General features: G+C 41.8%; 1 protein-coding gene across 1 annotated transcript; it reads left to right on the top strand.

Annotated features, from left to right (window-relative positions):
• The first annotated feature begins 630 nt into the window (after positions 1–630).
• On the top strand, positions 631–15710 carry rnd3a (Rho family GTPase 3a). The gene is made up of 5 exons (XM_022206446.2): positions 631–966; positions 1817–1904; positions 10741–10850; positions 12734–12868; positions 13074–15710. The coding sequence occupies exons 1-5, from the start codon at positions 817–819 to the stop codon at positions 13320–13322; spliced, it is 732 nt and encodes a 243-aa protein (XP_022062138.1). The 5' UTR covers positions 631–816; the 3' UTR covers positions 13323–15710.
• The last annotated feature ends 5553 nt before the right edge of the window (positions 15711–21263 follow it).

The following is a 21263-nucleotide window of genomic DNA, read 5'->3' as shown; positions in this document are numbered from 1 at the left end:
AGCACCCACGTGACTCCGAAAACTTATTTTCTTATACAAATGAACCCAAATGAACCACATAGCGGAAAAAATATTGTTTGTTCAGTATCTATATTTTCAGCTGTTGCGTGTAATAACAATGATTTTTCCAAACTGAAAATAGATCAAATTAGTACTGCCATTTTATCTGTTTGATAGTTGACTGCCCTTAACTCCCTTTTTTTTAACTTCTTTGCCTCTGTAAAGACTGCCCCATTTAACTCCTAATAGTTCCTCTACAAATTAATATGTTTATCAAACAAATGCTGCATTTTGAAAGAAAAGCAAAAAAAAATGCTGCATTTCTGACAATAAATTCCCATGTGTGGGAATGAGCAGCCTTGCCGGAGTACTGCGCTCTCTGAGTTTGTTTGTTGCTGTTTGTTTAGTTTCATGATAGAGTTTAGCGCCGAAAGTTGCCGTAATATCATTTAATCCCTTCAGTTTTGTGTCTCAGATTGGTTTTTGGTTGTTTGATGTAAGCTGTGTCCCTCGTGTCGTCCGAGCGGGGGCGCCATGGCGGCGGACAGGCCGGGCAGGCTGATGTGTGGAGGCTCGCAGGGAGGAGGACCGAGCCGCTGCCATTGGCTCCTGCCACGTTATAAATACAGGCAAATGGCATTTACCGGCTCAGAGCAGGCGGAGACACCGGGGGAGGAAAGCAGGCAGGCAAGGAGAGCGGACAGGAGAGGACACACCACAACCGCATATCTGTCGCTTCTTCTTCTTTTTTTGTTACATTTCGACGTTTCCCGAGATTGGACTCATTTTTTCCATCTTTAATCCCGACTGAAATCAATGAAGGAGAGACGCTCGTGTCAGAAGTTATCTCTGAAATCCGGCATGGATCCCAGTCAGAGTGTGAAGTGTAAGATAGTGGTGGTGGGGGACAGCCAGTGCGGGAAGACTGCGCTGCTTCACGTGTTCGCCAAGGACTGTTTCCCAGAGGTGAGTCCCGAACACATGATGCTGTGATTAGATGATGATCTGTGATGATATATGAGGACTAAAAAAAGAGAACCTCAGTGTCTCAGTGAAGGTGTCAGCTGCAGTCATGATGAAGGACATGCATTGTGTCTTCTACTGTAATACATGGAAGCATTATACCTGTGGAAACACTGTTAACCCTCAAAATTGGCCCGGTTTAAATTTTGAAAATGTGGGGAAAAAATTATATTTCCACAGTGAAACTTCTGATGTCCACAATTTCAACATTTTTAGGAAATGTTTGAGCATTTTTTGGTGGGGAAAAAAAAAGAAATGCTAAAAATGTTTCTTTAAGAACATTCAGATAAACCTCAACCAAAATCCAGCGAATATCGCTGGACTTTGGTAGATTTCTTTTCTGAATGTTAAAGAAAATGAGAAGTTGTACTGATATGCGTCATCATTTTATATGTTTTGGGGTTTTTTTTTAGAATTTTTACTCATTTTTTGAAAATATTTACAAGAATTTTCTTGTCAGATTCGGGGGAATTTTAAAAAAAATAAAACTTTGAAGGGAAATATGAAAATATGAGGAATTTTTTGGAGGATTTTTACTCATTTTAAAAAAAAAAAAACATACAAGAATTTTCTTGCCAAATTTGGGGGATTTTTTTTTAAAATAAAACTTTTAAGGAATTTTCCTCTTGAAGGTTTTGCAAATTTTCAGATTTCTTTTTGCTGACTTTTTGAATTTATTTTTTTTTCAGACAATAAACAATTCTTTTGGTGCCTTTAAATGAGGGCAACAGGAGGGTTAATAATGTGCTCCATGTTGCTCATTTTCATCAAAGTTTCTCCCCTTCTCCTGCAGAGCTACGTCCCCACAGTGTTTGAAAACTACACGGCCAGTTTTGAAATCGACACTCAGAGGATTGAGCTCAGTTTGTGGGACACTTCAGGTAATTATGATCCGATTCCTGATTCATTCGTGGCTAAATCTGTGGACATGTCTGGGAAACGGCTGATTAGATCCATGTGGTGCAGCTTTGTTAACTTTAAAGAGGTAAAATGCATCTAGTAGTGTCCAAATCATTGGATCCAAAGTGTCCCAGCCCTGCTCTTTTTTTTTTTTTTTGGAGTAATGAATTAATCTGTGACCCATTTTGATCAATAAAACCGGGTTAATCCTTTCTCCTAGTCCTAGTCCAGACACATTTCCCCTTCAGATTAGAGCAGGACTCACCTTTTACCTACATGCACACATTTGGCATCATGGCTCAGATTTAACGCAGAATGCATCAGAGGAATGGATCTGATTTATGGATCCCTTCCCAGCGGAGCAAAAAGCAAAAGCAGAAACAGGAAAGGGAACCTAATGACAGGGCCGAACGGAGCTCACATTCATACATCTGGTGAACACACTTTGGAAATTTATCCCACTTCCCCATTTTTTTTTTTTCAGGGGGGAGAAAAGTTGTGCAACGCAGCTTTTTATCGCTTGTTTGTTGGACTTTGTGTTCGGAGTCCAAAACCAGCTGCTGCAACCCCAATGTGTGTGTGTGCTCTTAAGTGTGTAAACAGTCCAACTTTCCCATCCATCAATGCCCGAGCAGTGAAAAGCCCAGCAGTGAGGCGTGAGTGAGGCGTATGTTGCATGTGTGCTAGCATGTGTTGTGTGTGTTTTGTGTGTGTGGGAGTGATGGGCGGGGACAAACCGACAGCCAGCTGTTGCGGGTCCTCGGCCTGGAATTCCTCAGCGATGTTTGAGCAACTTTCTCGGATGTCAAGATCAGCGTGAAACCTTTTTTTTTCTCTTCTTTGAACAGACACTAGAAGTTCTGAGCAGCATAAGCTTCGAGTTAAATCTCGACCTTTTTGTTGAGTTTCAGAAAGAATCGGCAGAGTGAATCCTCATTTTCAGGCTCGGTAAAAGCACGACAAGGAGGGCCAATTTAAAATTCCTTCGCCCCTCCGGTGTGTGTGTCTTGTAGAAAGTGGAGAGGCAATGAAATGAAAGGCGGCCAGAGTGAGGATTTTTTGTTTTATTGCACTGGTGTTGGCCGGCCGCCTGGAGCCATTTTTCTTTTTCTCTCTGCTTCATAAAACGGGGGGGGGGGAGTCAGGGTGGTGGTGGTGGTGGTAAGGAATTTCCTATTAGATCAGTAAAGATGGAGGCTGATACCCCTACCCCCAACCTCCAGCTCCAACCCCCACACCTAGTGACCGATTGAGAGAGCTTCAGAGTTGACTGGTCCTTTTGTCGAGACACCCGTCGGCCACGGCCAATCCCATCGATCCCTTGTCTCCTGAGGTGTTCCGGCTCACAAAGACAAACACCGCCACCTCCTCCCCTTCCCCACACCTCCACACACTGAGGTGGTCTTTGTTCTTGCGGTGATGAGTTGCCTAATGAGCAGCCTGGTGTGCGAGTGTGTTTAAAAGGGAGGGTGATGGGAGTAATTCGGGTCATTAAGGTAAATGCCTGCCAGTTATACAGCCTCCATTTGGCCCCCCACACCCTGCCTGGCTGTGGGTGAGGCCTGCTGGGGCAGAGGTGCAGCTGCCTTTGATGCTCCCTCGGTTCTTTCACCGGCGAGAGGAAGCGGTTTAACATTGTCTGTCTTTCTGTCTGCATGCTCGTCTGAATGAGCGGCAAAGGTGTTTGTCTGAGAGTCAAATAGGAGGTTAGGAAGACAGTGAGGGTAAACAGAGCAGTCCCTGTGGCTCGGCACCTGCCCACCTCAGGCCTCTTCTCGCTTTACAGAACAGAAAATCAACACAACAGCATCTCGGAAGCTTTAAATAGGGAGTCTCAGGCGGGGCTGTAAATAGCTGCTTTCATTATTGGCAGAGTTGTTTTGAAAATGTCACAAAATAATAACCTCAACACCCTTCAAGGTAACTGTAACGGCCCACAACAGAACATTTCCAGCACTATAAAATGGCAAAAAAGCACAAAATTCTCACATTTAAGAAGCTAGAACCAACATGCTATTGCTAATTTAGCTTTTTTAGCATGACATTGTTTGATAAAGTTGACGCGTTCATACAGATCAATATTAGCATTAATTTGGAGTTAGTAGTAGCCAACCTGATGAATAATATGCTCTCTTAGCTTAACAGTTAGCTGCTAGCCACTCCGTTGTGTTCACCAGCTAGCTGCTAATGTAGCCTTCTGCACCATTTGGTGTGTTTTATCACAACATTTACTCTTAAAACAGCTGCGTGTTGCATCTGGGTAAATTTGAGAGCTGTGGGAGTGAACCTAAACATTAAAGCTACATGTGGTCCAACCAAAACAATGAGCTAAAAGATGCTAAAATGCTCAGTAGCACTACTAGGAAGTGCAGATTGTGGTAATAATTCTGTGTGGATTTGTTATGATTCAGTGTTTATATTGAAATATTGATGAAAGCAGCTTTAATATTGCTCTTGTTTAAGTCCTTGTCAATCAACTAATCATTTCCGTGCTAATCTCAGGCTCATAGAAGATCAATTTAAACAGATTTTGCACCTTTGCACAGCTGAAATATTCATAATAGACTTATGCCGGAGTAACAGCAGGAAGCGGCTTAGTATTTTCCTCACTTCAGAAATCAGCCTGGAATGTTTGTTCCAACTCTCTTAGGCAATTTCCCAAAGTTACAACAAATAAAAAGCTTCAGTATCAGAAAAACACAAGAATCACAGGTGTTTTCAACTCAAGGAATCCCAAAGAGACACATTAGACCCCGAGGATCTCATTTGACAATATTTATCTCGGGAACCTTGTGGGAAAAATGTGTTTTTTGTTTATTGAACAGTTGCCGACTGCATAACAAAAGTTGACCCACTTTGAAAGTACGTCAGTTTTAGGAGTAGAAATGGAAGACGGCAGAGGTAGGTTGTCCAGATTGTTGCATGTGCTGCTTCCCATGTAATAGTGGACTGCTTAGCTTATTGGACTCGGTAAGCTCCTCTGTGCCCCCCCCTCATTCTTCTGTCTGCAGCCATTGTTGCATCGGATCACATTTCTGGGCTCAGCGAATTGGAGCCGCATGTCTGGCATTCCTCAGACTAAAGGTTTCTACTTCCTCCTCTACAAAGACCCCTATTGTACCCGGCAGCCCCAGATCCTCAGCCAGAGAAAGAGAAATGGCGAGGATCAGTAAAGCCCCACCTCGTTTCCAAGGGGGGAAATTGAATCACGGTGGAATTTGCCGACCGGTAGTTGGACGGTGATACAGCGCGTGAACCCAGGGGTAATGGATTAATAGACATCCTGTCTGCTCATGTAATGGAAGGACTTTGCGTGTGATGTTACACCTGACATTAAAATCCATGTCCGGTCTTCACACTTTGCATTCTTGGCTCCGTTGATGTACATGTGTCCTGCCAGTGCATCGGTGAGAAACGTGACTCTCCTGCATGTGTTTCACCTGCTGCCAGTTTGAATCCACATGTCAAATCTGAATCATGCTTGACTCACACTCTGTTGTTATTTGTGTCATTAATAGCACCTCCACAGCCGATACAAGTGGAATCCAGTGCAGTTTAGGGCTGCTCAAACTGGGAAGTTTCTCTTTTAGCTTTGTTATGTAAAGTTCTTGGACACATTAACTGTAGAGTTGGGTTTCATGAAAATAATCTGATCATAAGTGAATCAGCTGGACAAACAGAAACAGGATATGCTTTTAAAATACTTTCAAGCAAGCCAAGGTAGGAAGATGGTAGTTTATGCAGAGGTAGTGAAACTTTTCTGGCCAACTGTGTGTCGCAACACACCATCCTCAGTGACGTATTGTATACTATCATTCAAAGTATGGGGTCATTCATGTGCTAACATAACTGCACAAGGGTTTTCTAATCCTCAGTTAGCTTTTCAACACCATTAGCTAACACAATGTAGCATTAGAACACAGGAGTGATGGTTGCTGGAAATGTTCCTCTGTACCTCTATAGAGATATTGCATTAAAAATCAGCCGTTTCCAGCTAAAATAGTCATTTAGCACATTGACAATGTCTAGACTGTATTTCGGATGAATTTAATGTTATCTTTATTGGAAAAAAGCTTTTCTTTTAATCCAAGGGACTTTGCAACATATTGTAACATCTTGAAGTGTATCATAGTATTATAAGTGCTACAGTGTGTCGTAATACATCCTAACATATGTATCAATATACCATGACATGATGTAGGATGGAAGCATAATGTATCGTATTGAAACAAGGCCTATCATCTCATATTGTATGTAGCATACTGCATCATAATGTATCATATTTTAACTTAACCTACCATATAGTAACGTATCAAACATCATATCGTAACACGTCATTGACTGTTATTATAAGATTGCCATAAATGTCATATTGTAGCACATCCGATTGTTATATAGCATATTTTGCATTGTAGTATTGAACTGGGTGTTTCCAAGTCCCATCAGTTCCCGCCACCTGCAACATCTTTAGGTCACATGATTCGGTATCCGTACATAACGTACACATGTATAACACACGCCTGTGCTCAGCGCAAGGTCGTTTTGTTTGTGGGTTCAGCTATAGTAAATTACCACATTCTGTAGTGCTGTGATTTCTGATCATCAATAACTAATAAACAAATGCTGCATTTCTGACAATGCCATATGGGGGAATGAGCAGCCTTGGAGGAGTACTGCAATCTCTGAATGCTTTTCTTGTATTGTGATATACTGTGCATCATATCTCCCTGTATGCTATCATACTGTATACATACTGTTTTAGCCTGATACCTGTTTAAATGGTGTGTTTACAGCATCAGATATCCTGGTAACCACAGCAACCACCTCAGATATTGGTTGAGGTTGCTTCAGTTTGAATTGCTTTTTGTCCTCGACTCTGTTTGTGTTAATGCGCCTGGCTGGCGAGAGAAGGTTATATATTTAAGCTGGTGCAGGATGGCTAGACGTGCCTGTCGCCGTTTGCTGTTTCCACAGGTGTCCCTGAAGGCTTAGCGCCTCTCCACACACACACTCGCTGCACCCACCCATAAGTGCAGCTCTGCTCAGCTATGTTAGCTATGCAGTAAATCAGCAGGCCTGCAGACCTGTTGCCGAACCTCCAGACTGTCAGCTGCAGCTGGCTTACCTCAGGTCTGCTCGGTTTGTGAGAGATAAAGTGACTTTCCATGTCATTAAGCCATTACTGTGTAAAGGTGGATGTGTGGAACATCATGGAATATTTTCAAACCCAGACAGGCAACATCAGTAGATGTTTCTCTACGGTGGAAGGCAGGAACATCTGGGAATTTGAATAATGAGTCACATTACATGAATTGCTCAGAATGTGTTTTCCAACTCGTTTCATGTATATTCATTGCGTTAAGTGGTGCTTTTTATCCCAGCTGTTGCAGAAAGAAAGCAGAGATTCAACGTCGTCATGGAAAAATTATTCAGACATTTCGTGAAGACCACAGCGGAGGTTTGGTCACGTTATCCTCTGGTGTCGTTCACATCAGCGTGAGTTTGCTGTGAGCGAGAGCATGTTTAAGAGAAGGCTAGAGGGCTGTTGAAAGGACGGGAGGGAGGACGGGGTGTGAGCCTTCTTCCAGATTTAGAGATCCTGTGGGAGAACAATGACAGGAGCTAATTAGATGACAGTCACCAGGTCTTTGTGTGTTAGCTCTGGGATTTCCTCTTATCTTTCCGCTTGGCAGAAGAATGACCTTAAAGCAGAGGTTGGTCTCAGGCGCAGTAAAGACGAAAGAAAACGTCCTCTATTAAAAGTCTCCTGGAAAGCATTAACAGAGCCGTGCACACACTCGAACATGTCAGAGGATTTCCAGCTATAAATACTTTAATCTCCAGGTAAATTCACAGGGATATGTGCAGATGTATCAACAACAGCAGCTCCGAAGTGTGTTTCCTCTCATTGGATTGATAAAAAACAAGCAATTCATTGTGAAATGTCAACCGACTCTACAGCCTTTCAGTCACAGGGTCTTATTTTTCCAATGATTTGTTCCAGGCAGCAAGGGATGGAATGGGAAAAAAACCCTTCAAACAATGCGATGTGGTTGTGATTGATTGTGAGACAGCCATGAAAAATGGGGGGATAAATTCTTGCGGGGGATCCCACGTTCCTGCCCGCCTCGTATTTCCTGTTCATGGTAGCGGCTCAGTCTGGCCTTTTTGTTTAGGCGGTGTCACCTATTGGACAGCTTTAAAGATTCTCAGTGGAAAATAACCAGCCTGCGCTCTCCCATCTGAAATACATTATGCTTGTAATTTACTCTGTGCAGCTCCTGGCGTCCCCACTTCACTGACTCACAGCTTTTGAAATGATAATAACCATTAAGACACAGAAATTAGCTGCATCCCGAACAAACCCTGTAAGTGAACGTTTAGAGAAATGATACTGTGGAATGCAAAGCTTGAGCCAAGAACGCCAGTGTGTCTTGAAATGTATCTTGTGCTGTCACTGCAACCGCCCTTCACCCAGTTCTCCTTAGTAAGCTTCACGTCTTTACCTTTTATAAGGTGTTTTAAAGGCCCCCTCTGGTGAAAATCAGGTTGTTTTATCATCCTGTTGACATGGCCATATGGTGTTTTGTTAATTTACTTTGATTTTGTTTTCAATGCTGCACCTTACCGGATCATATTCACCTTGAAACTAGAGTGTCATAGCAAACTTAAGGAACTATAAACTCGTCAACTTGCAGGGTGGAGCTTTCTGTGTCTATAGAATCAATTTCTGGTTTAAACATTATGGCTGCTTTACCTTCAGTGTTGGAATTTGCCTTTGTGCAGCATGAGGTGGTTTTACAGAGCAGAGTCGTAGATGAGCTGGAGCAGAAACTTCATAGATCTGCACATTCTAGAGCAGGGGTGTCAAACTCATTTTAGTTCAGGGGCCACATTCAGCCCAGTTTGATCTCAAGTGGGCCGGACCAACAACAACTCCAGACTTTTCCTTTGTGTGTTTTTTTTTGTTTTTAATTTACAGTTAATGTCTTTGTTGTAATTTTTACACTTTACAAAGTGGGCCAGATTGGACCCTCTGGCGGTCCGGTTTTGGCCCGTGGGCCGCGTGTTTGACACCCCTGCTCTAGATGGAGCAACATTGTAGGCTTTTTTTGGGCATGCAGGGACTATTTTTGTGGGGGTGAATCGAAATATTTAAGTTTAATTCACAAATATGAGTTTAGGGGTTTGATCAATGACTAAAGAGGGCTTTTAACACTTATTCCACGAGTTAGTTAAACTAAAAAAACTCATACAATGCCAGTTAGAGTGTACATGTGTGCTACAAATTCACATCTGTTTACTTTGGTGATTACAGTAACTTTTCCAGATCATTCAGACTTCAGCAGCTCTTACTAACGTGATTGCTGTTTTAAAATGGGTCCGCAAGTGATTTAGTATTACATCAGGAAAAAGTCATGGACACAGCAACGTTCAGGGAAGAATAACAAACTTTCAGGCTCATTCGTTTTGTTCGCCTTTAGACAGTATGACATGATGGAACAATTACGCTCTTTATTGGAGGTTTGTATAGTGTAGTCTATACTGCAGTCTTCTGACAATATAGCATAGCCTACTTTATTTATTGAAGTGAAAGCCTACAAGCCTAATTTGCACCCTCTTTTTCAAATGTGTGCTTCAAGTTCTCCTGACATTCGCATGGAAACACGGCTAACCTAGCATTAGCAGGCTGTTATTTAACGGGAAAAGAAACTCTCCTGTCATTTTTCTATTGTTATGGCGGTGCAGTGACCAGGGGGAGCGTATCATTATCTACATAGACACAACTCTGCACACATCAGCCAGTGTTGTGCAAGACTCTGGCCTGGATGGATGGTTTTTAAAACGTTCTCTCCAGCCCAGACTGTTTAGATTAGGAACCCTAGCTCTCCGTTTGTGTGCGCGTGATGGCGCATTCCTGGCTTCTCTCTGCAGCACTGTTTAGAGAGGACCTCCCAAGGGAACCTTTAGTTACTAAAAACAAAATTCTCCAGATTCTTGGCAGCCGGTTGTGTGTGTGGTCACCTCTTGCTTGTCATGTGATCGTGACTCACCTTGACATGCCTGCGCCCTACCCCTACCCGTCCTCACCCTTCCTTCTCTGGAGATGTTTCAGTCTGGCAGCGAGGTGGGCGTCTTCCTCGCACATGGTTTCAATTTGAGGAGGGAGTCATTTCCTCGCTCTGAAGTTCTCCGTTTCTCCAGAGAACATCATTTTTTTTTCAGCTAGTAATCTTGCGCAGTCAGCACATTTTTCTCCTGATGCGGCATTATTTGTTTTTCTCGTCGGGTTGCTATGGATCATGGCCGAGCTGCAATCATGTCATATGAGAATAACTGTCAGAAATGTTCAGGAGTTAAAACAGATAATTTGGCCTTTTTCTGTGCATTCAAGGAACCTTCCTCGCTTGAGGTTTTTCTGTACGTTTGGTTGCCGCCCCTCACTTGAATCCTGGTATTTCCTTTTGTGTAAAGCCAGAATTCTGCACGTCTGATGAATTTGAGGTCTTCCAGTAAAGAAAGTACCTTCTACCAGTCAGGCCCTAAATAGGAAAATCTGTGTTAATCAGATTTGTGATCCAATTTTCTGTCCTGAAGCACTGATAGCAGGTTTTCACATGTCCCTGGAGCTGGATCCCTGTTTAGATTATCCAAAAATAGCCAAACTGTAAATTGAATCAGGGAAGTGTCTCACCCTCAGCTGCCCACCTGTTTTCTGGGAGCTGGAGAAGTTGCTTGCACGGTCATGAATAGAGCAGTTTTTTTGTACATTGGTCCTTGTAACAGCTTGTAAATTCAGTTTTTCTTTTGTTTCAGGATCTCCATACTACGACAACGTGAGGCCCCTCTCCTATCCAGACTCAGATGCCGTCCTCATCTGTTTCGACATCAGCCGCCCTGAAACGCTCGACAGCGTACTGAAAAAGGTTTGTTGCTCCTCACGAAGCAAGTCTTTGATGAGCTCAGTCAAAGTCTCAACCTTCCTTTACTTTAAAGTCTGTTCACTTTGATTTAGTTTGAGCTGCAGACAAAGGTTGTATTTAAGTAGATCAAAAGTTAAAGTCTCCAGTCAGGAGACCTGTTTGGGGGTTCTCGGTCACGTCAGATCTCGTGGTGTGAAGTTGTAAAGCTGTAGTGTGACTGGAAGGTCGATGGGTTAAATCCCCAGAGCGGCTGGAAGGAGGAAGTACTGCTGAACCGCCAGCGACTCACATGGAGCTGCTCGGTGGTTAACATCCGATGACTATGGTCGACTTCCACATGTCTGAATGTATAGCGAACATCTGACTGGTGGACGGCTTTGATGGTGCTTGGAAACAGGGTTGCTAAAAATATTAAACCCATTGTTTTCCTGCCATAAAAACCACCTGCCCTGTGCTCTTCTTTTGCAATCCACATCCTGTTTGTGGTGTTTGTGAGCTGTCCTGTTCTGACGTGACACCAGTCACATTTAAAGCTAGTGGTTCAATTAGATCAGATCCTTGTTAACCTTTAACCTAATGACTGGATGGTTGGGGAAGCAAATACCAGACAGTGAATCCTCAGTTGCAAAATCCCATGTCTTTACTGCATGTCAGTCCTTCATTCTGTTTCCCAACATTTTATGTCAACTATCTCTGTCTAATAAAGACTAAGTTTAAAAAAAATATGTAAATCCAAACAAGGTTTTGCTAAACTGGATTTAAAACAAACCTGACAACAGTTCCAGGTCTTGTCTTGGTTTCCAGGGACCCATAAGACCCATGAAGACAATTACCTATTTCTGCTTTTTTGTGTATTAAGGCAACAGATATTGTAGAACACAACAAAAATAACCCAATATGAGAACAGTGTGAGGGTTTCTAAGCTCATCCAAGCATTTGACAAGCGCATCTGATGAGTATACTGTAATGTTTTCCTCTGCATCAGGGTCATCCTCAATAATTGAGGCCATGGGTTGAGGTCCACCAGTACTCCAAGTCCTATTTATTGGGCTCACAAAGTCAAATATACCGAGTCTTTCATCTGTAGGATGTAATTTCCTCCAAGGTCTTGAGAACTGTTAAACAATGATAAAATCAATATTGTCAGTGGCAGTGTCTCCCTTTTCTGGCATGTTTGTGTGTTTGTAATTTGCTCCCTGAAAATCACAATACAACTGACATCAGTTATTTAACCATCGTTTTGGTTCATCTTGCATACTGTTGTTGAATCTGAGTAATTAGAAGCCAGCTGATCAAACACTTTGTAAAAGTCTGCTGATTAAACTTTGTTCTTAATGTTACGTCATTTAAAGGTTACGTTTGAGATGGTGAGTGTCTACTTCAGATTTAGCTTCCTTTCTCGCTTGTAGTCAAATGATGTTTGTGCAGACACACTTTAAAACACGACTTCCTCTTCAGATGTCAATGAACCTGATCCCCTGACCAGCCAGCCAGCCCTGAGGCACATTAGCCTCCGAGTAAAGCCTCCAGAGAAATGCCATTGATCACAGAGCATTTATTGTTTTCAGGGAGGAAACATGGGGATTATTTGTAGTTTCTTTCCAGGGTTCAAAGCATGAAGGGCTCCAGGAAGTGGCAGCTTTAACCTTTGTACTTAAAGGGTAGTTGCGGGGGGGACCCGTGGGATTTCGTTGTGGCCGACAGGCATGCATGCATTTTAACAAATATTTGATCGCTGTTAGAGTAAACTCATCAATTTTAAATACAAAGCTTCCTATTGGGGCTTTTGGGAATTGAGCTAATGGACCAGTGGTGATGGATAATTGCTGAATGAACTAAGAGCATCCATAGTTTACCTGATTGAGAGTTTTTGTCTGTCTCCACAGTGGAAGGGAGAGATCCAGGAGTTTTGTCCTAACACAAAGATGCTATTGGTTGGCTGTAAATCAGACCTGCGCACTGATCTGAGCACACTCGTGGAGCTGTCCAACCATCGACAGACTCCAGTTTCTTACGATCAGGTATGCAGACTAACAGCAACGCCAGAATCGTGTATGAAACATGCAATTTTCTGACTGTAATCTGTCATGAATAACTGCTCACTGTGCTCTGCTTTAAGCCATGTTTAAATGATCCCTTAGAGTGAAAATGCTTTCGTCATTGTTGACGTTAGTGGTTTGCTAACCTGACTTCCTGGTGACCATATTTGGCCTGTTCCCTCCTCAGGGCTCCAGCATGGCCAAGCAGATCTCGGCGCCCTACATCGAATGCTCGGCTCAGCAGTCGGAGAACAGCGTCAGAGACATTTTCCACGTGGCCACGTTGGCCTGTATCAACAAAAACAACAAAAATGTGAAACGCAGCAAGGCCGCCCGTGCCAACAAGAGGATTTCACACATGCCCGGTCGGCCCGACCTGGCTGCCGTGGCCTCGGACCTCCGGAAGGACAAAGCTAAAAGTTGCTCGGTCATGTGACTGATCAGACTGAGGAGGACGGAGCACAGAGCAAGCAGGACGCTACGGGGCGGCGCTCTATCCTGCATGCTAAACGCCCCTTATTTGTCTGGAAAGGGGGTTTATAAGCTTCTATTCATGTACATGTTACTGGAATACTCTGCACCAATGAAAACTCAATGCGTAGTAGCGTCCCAATCGATGTGGCTCCCCCCACCCCACCAGACGAGGAAGCTATCTATCAGCGGGCTACCTACTTGGGGAAGTGATGGCTTCCTTTGGGAGGACAGAGCGGATGCAGTCAAGGCTTTCCTCAGCGACGGGAAATGAGCAGGACGAGTGATGTCATTAGGAGATGCTCATTTGTAACCGAAGGTTTTAAGAACATATGATCTTTTGAATGAGAGCCAAAGCTGGTGATGGGGGGGTTTTCTGCCTGGGAGGAAAAGGAGGAGCTGCTGTTGTTTGTGCCGGATCAAAGACTTCTTGCTTGGAGGGCTTACACAACAACTCGTCACTGTGGTTGGAACTGATTCTCTCTCACCCCTGCTCCTGTAGCTGTTCGTCTGTGCAGAGGAGATTACAAGAGGAATTTCTTAGTCCTGCGTAAACGGAAACCTGACGCTGTGTCCCCCGTCTCTGATATGTTGTCGGTATAATGTGAAGTCATTGGTGTGTAACCGCGTCATTGTTTTATTTTAGCTTCATCCTGATGAGATCCGCGCTGAACAGCTGATCTTAATCTAGCTGATCCCATTCTGTCGCCTCAACAGCTGTACACACAGAATGACTGTATGAAGATACTATTTTCCACACTGACTGGTTCATGGACTCCATAAACAAGAAGGTTGAAAACTGTTCCGCCTTTAGGGTTTGCCTAACAGCTTCTTATGTCCACATGGTGAACAAATTTGTCTAACATTTTCTCTCTGAATAGAAATGCCATATTTTAAAACCCTTTAGTGGATTCTAAATGGGCCGGAGACCTTTAGCTGACCAACACTCAGCCAGTGAAAATTTGACTAACTCTAAATGAGGACATCTATGAGGCTGACAGCCTGTTTGAGCTGTGAATCACTGTTCCACGTCACTTTAAAGAAGGGAGCGGAGCTGATAACGCAACGATTAAAGCTTGTTTATTAGGCTCTGAAACACCAGAGCACCTGGCTTTTCCTTTCCCTGAGGTTGCACTGACTCTGCTGTTGTTGGGGAAAAAAATCCTCATTAAGGTCCGGTCACACCAGTAGTAGTTTAACGTGGTGGCACTTAGCAGTAAAATCAATTTATTCAAATGGAATTGCTGCAGTTTGTGGCTTTGGAGGTTTATATTTGAACAGTTTGCACCAATAGCAGGCTACAGCCTATTAGCCAACTATGAACGGTCTCAACAGTGTGGAGTTGGAGGGAAAAGGAAGCTACTCTTTGTAACTTATTAGCCAAGTTTTATTTAAGCTCCTCTCTGAGTTTAAACTGCTGCACAAAAGAAGTTTCTAGATAGCTGCAAGACAGATTCAACTATATTAGCCTCCTAGCTATTGAGCTAATGCACCAGCTAACTGAAAAACTTCCTAGCTATTCAAACGCTCAGTGTAATAAAAGAAACGGTACACAGTTGACAGAGAGAAGACTGCTACTGGCATACTGAAAACAAACAATTTTCCTTAACCTTGCAGTTTACCTTTATGTTAGCCCAAATAGCTAGCATGTTAGCTGTTAGCTCAGTAGCTGCAGTAAATTCCCAGTTAAACCTTGTATTTCTGCACACCACAGAGGTATAGTTATTATTATGCTGCTTTTGTAGGCCAAGGTATCCCATTTCAAGTCCCTAGTTACATATTTGGGGCATGTACACTGCTATCCAGTGTGGAAACTGTTGCCCTTGTAGCTTTCCACATATTTTACAAAGCCACACGCATGACTTTCACTGTGACCAGACCTTAACTCAGATTGGATGATGGTATTCCCCCCCCACACAGTTTCAATAGTATCAGGACATTTCAGTTTCAGGACCTCTGAGGCTCATTTAAAATTCAGTATATCGCCGTGTAAACAGAGAATAGGTGTCAATATGAAAATGAGACTTTCTCTCAAGCCCTGAGAAAACAATGTTTATGAATTAGTGTTATTTTCCTTGGAACAACAGTGCAATTCAGAGGCTGTTGAAAGCGTTGATGCACTTTTAATGTAACTTTCATCTTACCAATTAGCTTGTTCAAATGCCAGTGCTGTCACATTTGGCAGCTCGGAGCCCCGACTCTTCATTTTCTAATCTGTCGTCCCCTCCCTGTGTACACAACCATGTTTTCTTGAATGTTAATGTCACCTTCAAAATGTCTTTGCCAATGTTGTTGCCTCAATATTTATTGAATTATATATTTTCCCTTTAGAATAAATGCAATTGGAATTGAAGCGAAGTGTGTTTTCTGCTTATTGACAGACAAAAAGACAACACGGTTTGAGAAAAGGCGATAAAATTATTTTTTTTCATTTAGGAGATCCCTGTTGGTGTGTTGATGCATAAACGTGTAGCCTCAGGTTTAGACTCTTTCCTGGAACAAAATTTAATTAATTCATACATGCCGACATGCTGAAGTTTATTAATTGTGTATGTTGCTCACACTGAACACTCCAACCCCCTGTGAATGGGTCCCTTTTATGTAGGTTTCCAGCAGATTAGATGCCTTGTGGCACTTTGCTGCCTCGGTTGACATTGTCAGTGGACAAACCTTAATGCATCTATGGGACAAAGCCATTGTCTCAGAGAGAAGCAGCAATGTGCCGGAGGGCATCAAGTCTGCTGGAAATCCATACTAAGAAGATGGCTGCATCCTCGAAAAAGAGCATCACAAACAGCACTAGAGTCAGTGTTATGTCTATATTTGCACGTGAATACGCTAGCGTTCAAAGCTTGGGGTCACTTAGAAATGCCCTTATTTTGGAAAGAAAAGCTTTTTTCAATGAAGATAATATTAAATGTATACAGTCTCGACATTAATGTGCTAAATGACTATTCTAGCTGATTTTAATGGAATATCTCCATAGGGGTACAGAGGAACATTTCCAGCAACCATCGCTAATTGTGTTCTAATGCTACATTGTGTTAGCTAATGGTGTTGAAAGGGAAATAGATGATTAGAAAACCCTTGTGTGGTTATGTCAGCACATGAATAAAAATGTGAGTTTTCATGGAAAACATGAAATGGCCTGTTTGATCCCAAACTTTTGAACAGTAGTGCATATACTGTAGAATTGCTGTAGAATGGTCTGATTTTCCACAATTCTCCTTTAAGTTTTCTCAAGCAGTAACAAACAGAACAGAAAAAATGCTCTATGGACGGAATCTTTCTTTACTGTTCTGTTCTTTTTGTTGCTTGTTTATTGAGATAACTTCACGCTGAATTATGGGAAATCAGACCATTCTACAGGATAAATAAGTCCAAATATAGAACTAACACTAAAAGGATGCACCTGATGCCTCCTTTGTGTTGAGGAAAAGATCGCCGCATTTGAAGGAGTCTTCATGTCTTAATGAAATGTGACGATCTTCAAAGTGGCCTTGGAAGGATGCAGCATCTGAATTGGGACACAGCTTGAATCAGATATTTTTAGTTTTAGGCAGTACTAGCATGAGAAAATGCAGCTGAAGGAAAAACAAGTGGCTAGATGATTATTTCTACAACATCTACATCCATCAGAGCATTTAATTTGATTGCAAGGCCCAGCTTATTTGTCTATCCCTCTTGTACACACACCAGTTGTTTCCATCATAAACCAAAGAGCTCTTGTGTAAACACGGGGAATCAGATCTGGGTAAGAACTATGCTTTCAACTAAAATCAGATATGGACATGAGCACCTGTGGTGGGAACAACTTCAATCCAGTCACATCTGTGTGTTTATGTGGAGAAACATGGCAGCTTTCTGAACATTAATGTGTTTGAAGCCGTTCTTTGAAAAATATATCAGATTTTTTTTTACACAGTTGCAAAAGAGGCTGTTGAAGTAAATTTCTTCATTTCAGGTTTGTAGAAAAATTCACCCACTTTTCAGAGGAATATCGGAAGAATCCATCGGCTGTTTAACGTTAAATGCACCAAAGGCGGCTTTGTATTAAATCTATGCTAATTCTAATCAGGAGCTACTAGAGATTATGTCTCTGACCTCAAATAAGAGATATGAAAGCCATTCATAGTGATTCAAATGAGCATTGTGTTCACTTTTACTCATCTGGATAAAAGCCCGCAGAAGGCTGCTTATTTCCTGATCTGTAACTGTCAGACGAAGCCACGCAGCGAAAATGCAAAGATGGATTTTAACTTTTGTTTGCTGTCAGTAGCATGTGATTTTTAACACGTGCAGTACACAGAAGGGCTTGAATGAAATCGTACCATAACCATAAAGATTACATATCTTTTATGTATTTATATGTGCTTGGTGTATTGTGTATGCTTTAGTTTTGACCTCATTCAGTAATTTCATCATTAAAGTCCTTCTTCAGCCATTCATTTATCCTGTGAAAGCCCATCTCTATGTAACAAAGTTGCATATTTTTAGAAGTTTTTCCATGATAATAATATATTTCTATCTTTAAAAGCCTTAGATGTGACTCTGCGCTGTTGTTTCTTTAAAATGTGAGGCTCTATGAAGTCCCTGCAGCCTTGAACACCAGCTATCCCACAGTAAAACTACTCTACACTACGCAATGACCATGAACCCATATATATTCAAGCCTAAAACCAGTTTTGAGGAAGAATAATGATAAATGAAGCCCCGTCCTGCATATTGATTGGTTCCTTGTGTTTGTGACATATGAAACTCTAAAAGTCTGAACCTGTGTTTTTCAGCACTGCAGTTTCATAAAGTAAATTTTTAACTGTGGTATTGATTGCTTATTTTGCTCATGATGTTTCTTCCCTTTAATAAAAAACAATTTATAGAAATGTTAACAAGGCAATAAATAAAAAATTTAAATACTCTACAGTAGCAGCAAAATTCTGTTCCATTAGCCATAGCACTATGATAGCTAACCGTATCATTGCCAATAATGATAACCTACTTAACATAATATTCAAGGCAATTTGATGCAGAATGAGCACATCAAACAATATACTTTGATCCAAAAAGCCAAACTATCTAGGTTAGAGTTAAGGCATTGAATAAGTCACAACCTAGCCGATTCATAACTGGTTAGATATCCATCATCATATAAAAATAACTGAAAATAAATCACTTAAATGCATGAAAATAGTTCAGCATTTACTCATCTCTGCTCTTCGGAATGACAACAGTCTCTGGCAGAACAAAACAACTTGGACTCGAGTCCTTGACTGACTTGACATCTTATTGAAAAGCGGGTTTTGTCGCAGCTAAACGGAACAAAAAGCTCTCTGTGAGTCGTCGTCTGCTTGTAAAGCTGCAGTATCGCTGGAAGCAGACGGGGTTGTGCAGACCGTGGTGAATTCCCCAGAGCCGCCGAGCATGCAGACTGCTTCAACTCACACAGCGAGCCTATACATCACGCAGTGACTTCATCACATGCACAAGACTGAGATGTATTAGATTGTCAGGGGAAAGAAAACAGGCCTGTCAGGTGGAAAATAATGTCAGCGATGAAAGACGCACAACTGGACTCCTTATGGCTGCATGGATGAAAGGTTTCTCCACTGAAATACATTAATATTGTATGTAAGGAACATTTTAACAGTCGCTGCTCATATTTCATAGGGGATTGACGTTTTACAGGTCAAACAAAACAAAAAAGAATAACCTTCAAGCCTTTGTTCAAATATTATGGCAAATTAAAGGAATAGTTCACCACTGCAGGTATTGGAAATGCACTGATTTGCTTATTTGTAGACACATATACACTACCGTTCAAAAGTTTGGGGTCAAACAGGCAATTTCATGTTTTCCATAAAAACTCACATTTTAATTCATGTGCTAACATAATTGCACAAGGGTTTTCTAAACATCAATTCGCCTTTCAACACCATTAGCTAACACGATGTATCATTAGAACACAGGAGTGATGGTTGCTGGAAATGTTCCTCTGTACCCCTACGGAGATTTTCCATTAGAAATCAGCCGTTTACAGCTAGAATCGTCATTTAGCACATTAACAATATCTAGACCGTATTTCTGATGAATTTAATGTTATCTTCATTGAAAAAAAAAGCTTTTCTTTCCAAAATAAGGACAGCTCTAGGCATTTGAACTGTAGTGTAGGTTGAAGACTATTGTTATCATTTAGCTTTGTTATAATGTAACAAAATCCACATTTCAGTACTTCTACTTTTAGTATTATTTCATATCCACATGCACATGAGACTCCGTATTAGTGATTGACTGATAGCAATGTAGATTATTGGTGATCAAGAAAAGCTGATAGCTGATATTTGGAATAAATATGCATAAAATGTAATGTTTTAGCAATGTGATAGATAAGAATGACCATTACTGGGTAAATGTAGTGTAGCCTATTTGTGTCAGCAGGATGACCATGCTACAAGCTTGGATGTATGTGTTTTCATGCAATATGTGGATTCAAGCTCCTGCACATTTACATGTCAGTGGTTTTCATAGCTGTGCATGTCCACATGAGACAGTGATCAAAGCTTTGAAAGAAACCGCAGTGTGTCATTTTTTGCACTTTTTGGGTTAAGATGCATGTTAATTAGAGAGCTTTACAGATGCTGGTACGCAGGTTTGTCATAAATAACCAGCTGCTGGTAACCTAATGTGCAGACATGAGAGAAGCTTCAATCTTCTCATCTAAAACTCTTCATAAAAGGGTATTTTACCAGAACGTCCTCTCATTCTGTTACAGTGACATTTCACACAGCACTTATAATAAGGTTTGGGTGTCAGTCCCTCAGTTTCAAAGAAGCAGCCTCTTTGTACAGCGAGGTTTGCCTTTATGTTCAGCCGACTCACATGGGAGTAGTCTGTTGTGCGACGTGTAAATCATCTCACGCTTTCTCCACCCAAAGTGGAGCCTCATTAAACCAGAATGTGAAGCGTCTGGAGCAAAGTTTGGTTTGAACTTTAGTGGAGACAATTTTTGATTCCATGAGGCTTTGATGTGCACATAGAGCACACATATATATATGCATACTGCAAAAATCTTTATTTTGTGTGTTTTTGCAAAACAGGAGCCACATTTTAGATAGTTCTAACCATCTTTTAATTGTCATCTAATTCATATGGATCCGAGACTAATTGTGTTGATTAAAATCTGAGCTGTGATAGATTTTCATGTATCTCTTTGAACATTTAACATTTTATGGGACACAGGAGAAGCGATGCACTTGGAACAAAAGAGAGGAATGCACTGTGGTTTGGCTGAGGTAGGGTGGAGAAAAAGGAAACCACAAACTGCATTACAACACATATGGCTGAGCAACTCCTCAAACATTATTCATTATGTGGAAAATAGCTGTGTTTTCCTGCAAATGCAAAGTAACAGCAGCTTGAGGCAGCGCTGCTAACAAATCCATCTGCTGGTTCACATACTGTATGTTTACACCTTCAGACTCTTCACGGCTGACTCACTGTAGGAGACTGACACTGACCCTTACAGAGAACACAGTTAACCCTAATTCTACTGGGTCCGGATTGTAGTGTTGTATAGCCTGACCCAGATAATGTAATAGGTAAGGAATCCCACTAAAGCAGAGCTCTGAGCACCGCTCTGGACCTCCACACTCCCTCTGGGTGGACTGAGCTGGCAGAAAATCAGTCTTCAGCACGTCTGCAGTCCACCCTGTCCTGCATTGTACGTGTCCCATAACGCCTCATTTTACTCAGACATGTTGTATAAATGTGGGAGGTGAAGTGAGCTAATGCACTCATTGCAGATGTGCTGCAAGTAATTTCCACTGTTCCCAAGGTTGTGATCCTATAATGTACAGCTTTTTAGGAGTTTTTTCAGAGCAGCTAAGCTCTAAAAACAGTGTTTTTTTTA

This window comes from Acanthochromis polyacanthus, chromosome 22 (genome assembly GCF_021347895.1).
Source record: "Acanthochromis polyacanthus isolate Apoly-LR-REF ecotype Palm Island chromosome 22, KAUST_Apoly_ChrSc, whole genome shotgun sequence".
Taxonomy (NCBI): domain Eukaryota; kingdom Metazoa; phylum Chordata; class Actinopteri; family Pomacentridae; genus Acanthochromis; species Acanthochromis polyacanthus.
Note: the sequence above shows the minus strand (reverse complement) of the source record. Positions and strands in the feature narration are given on the sequence as shown.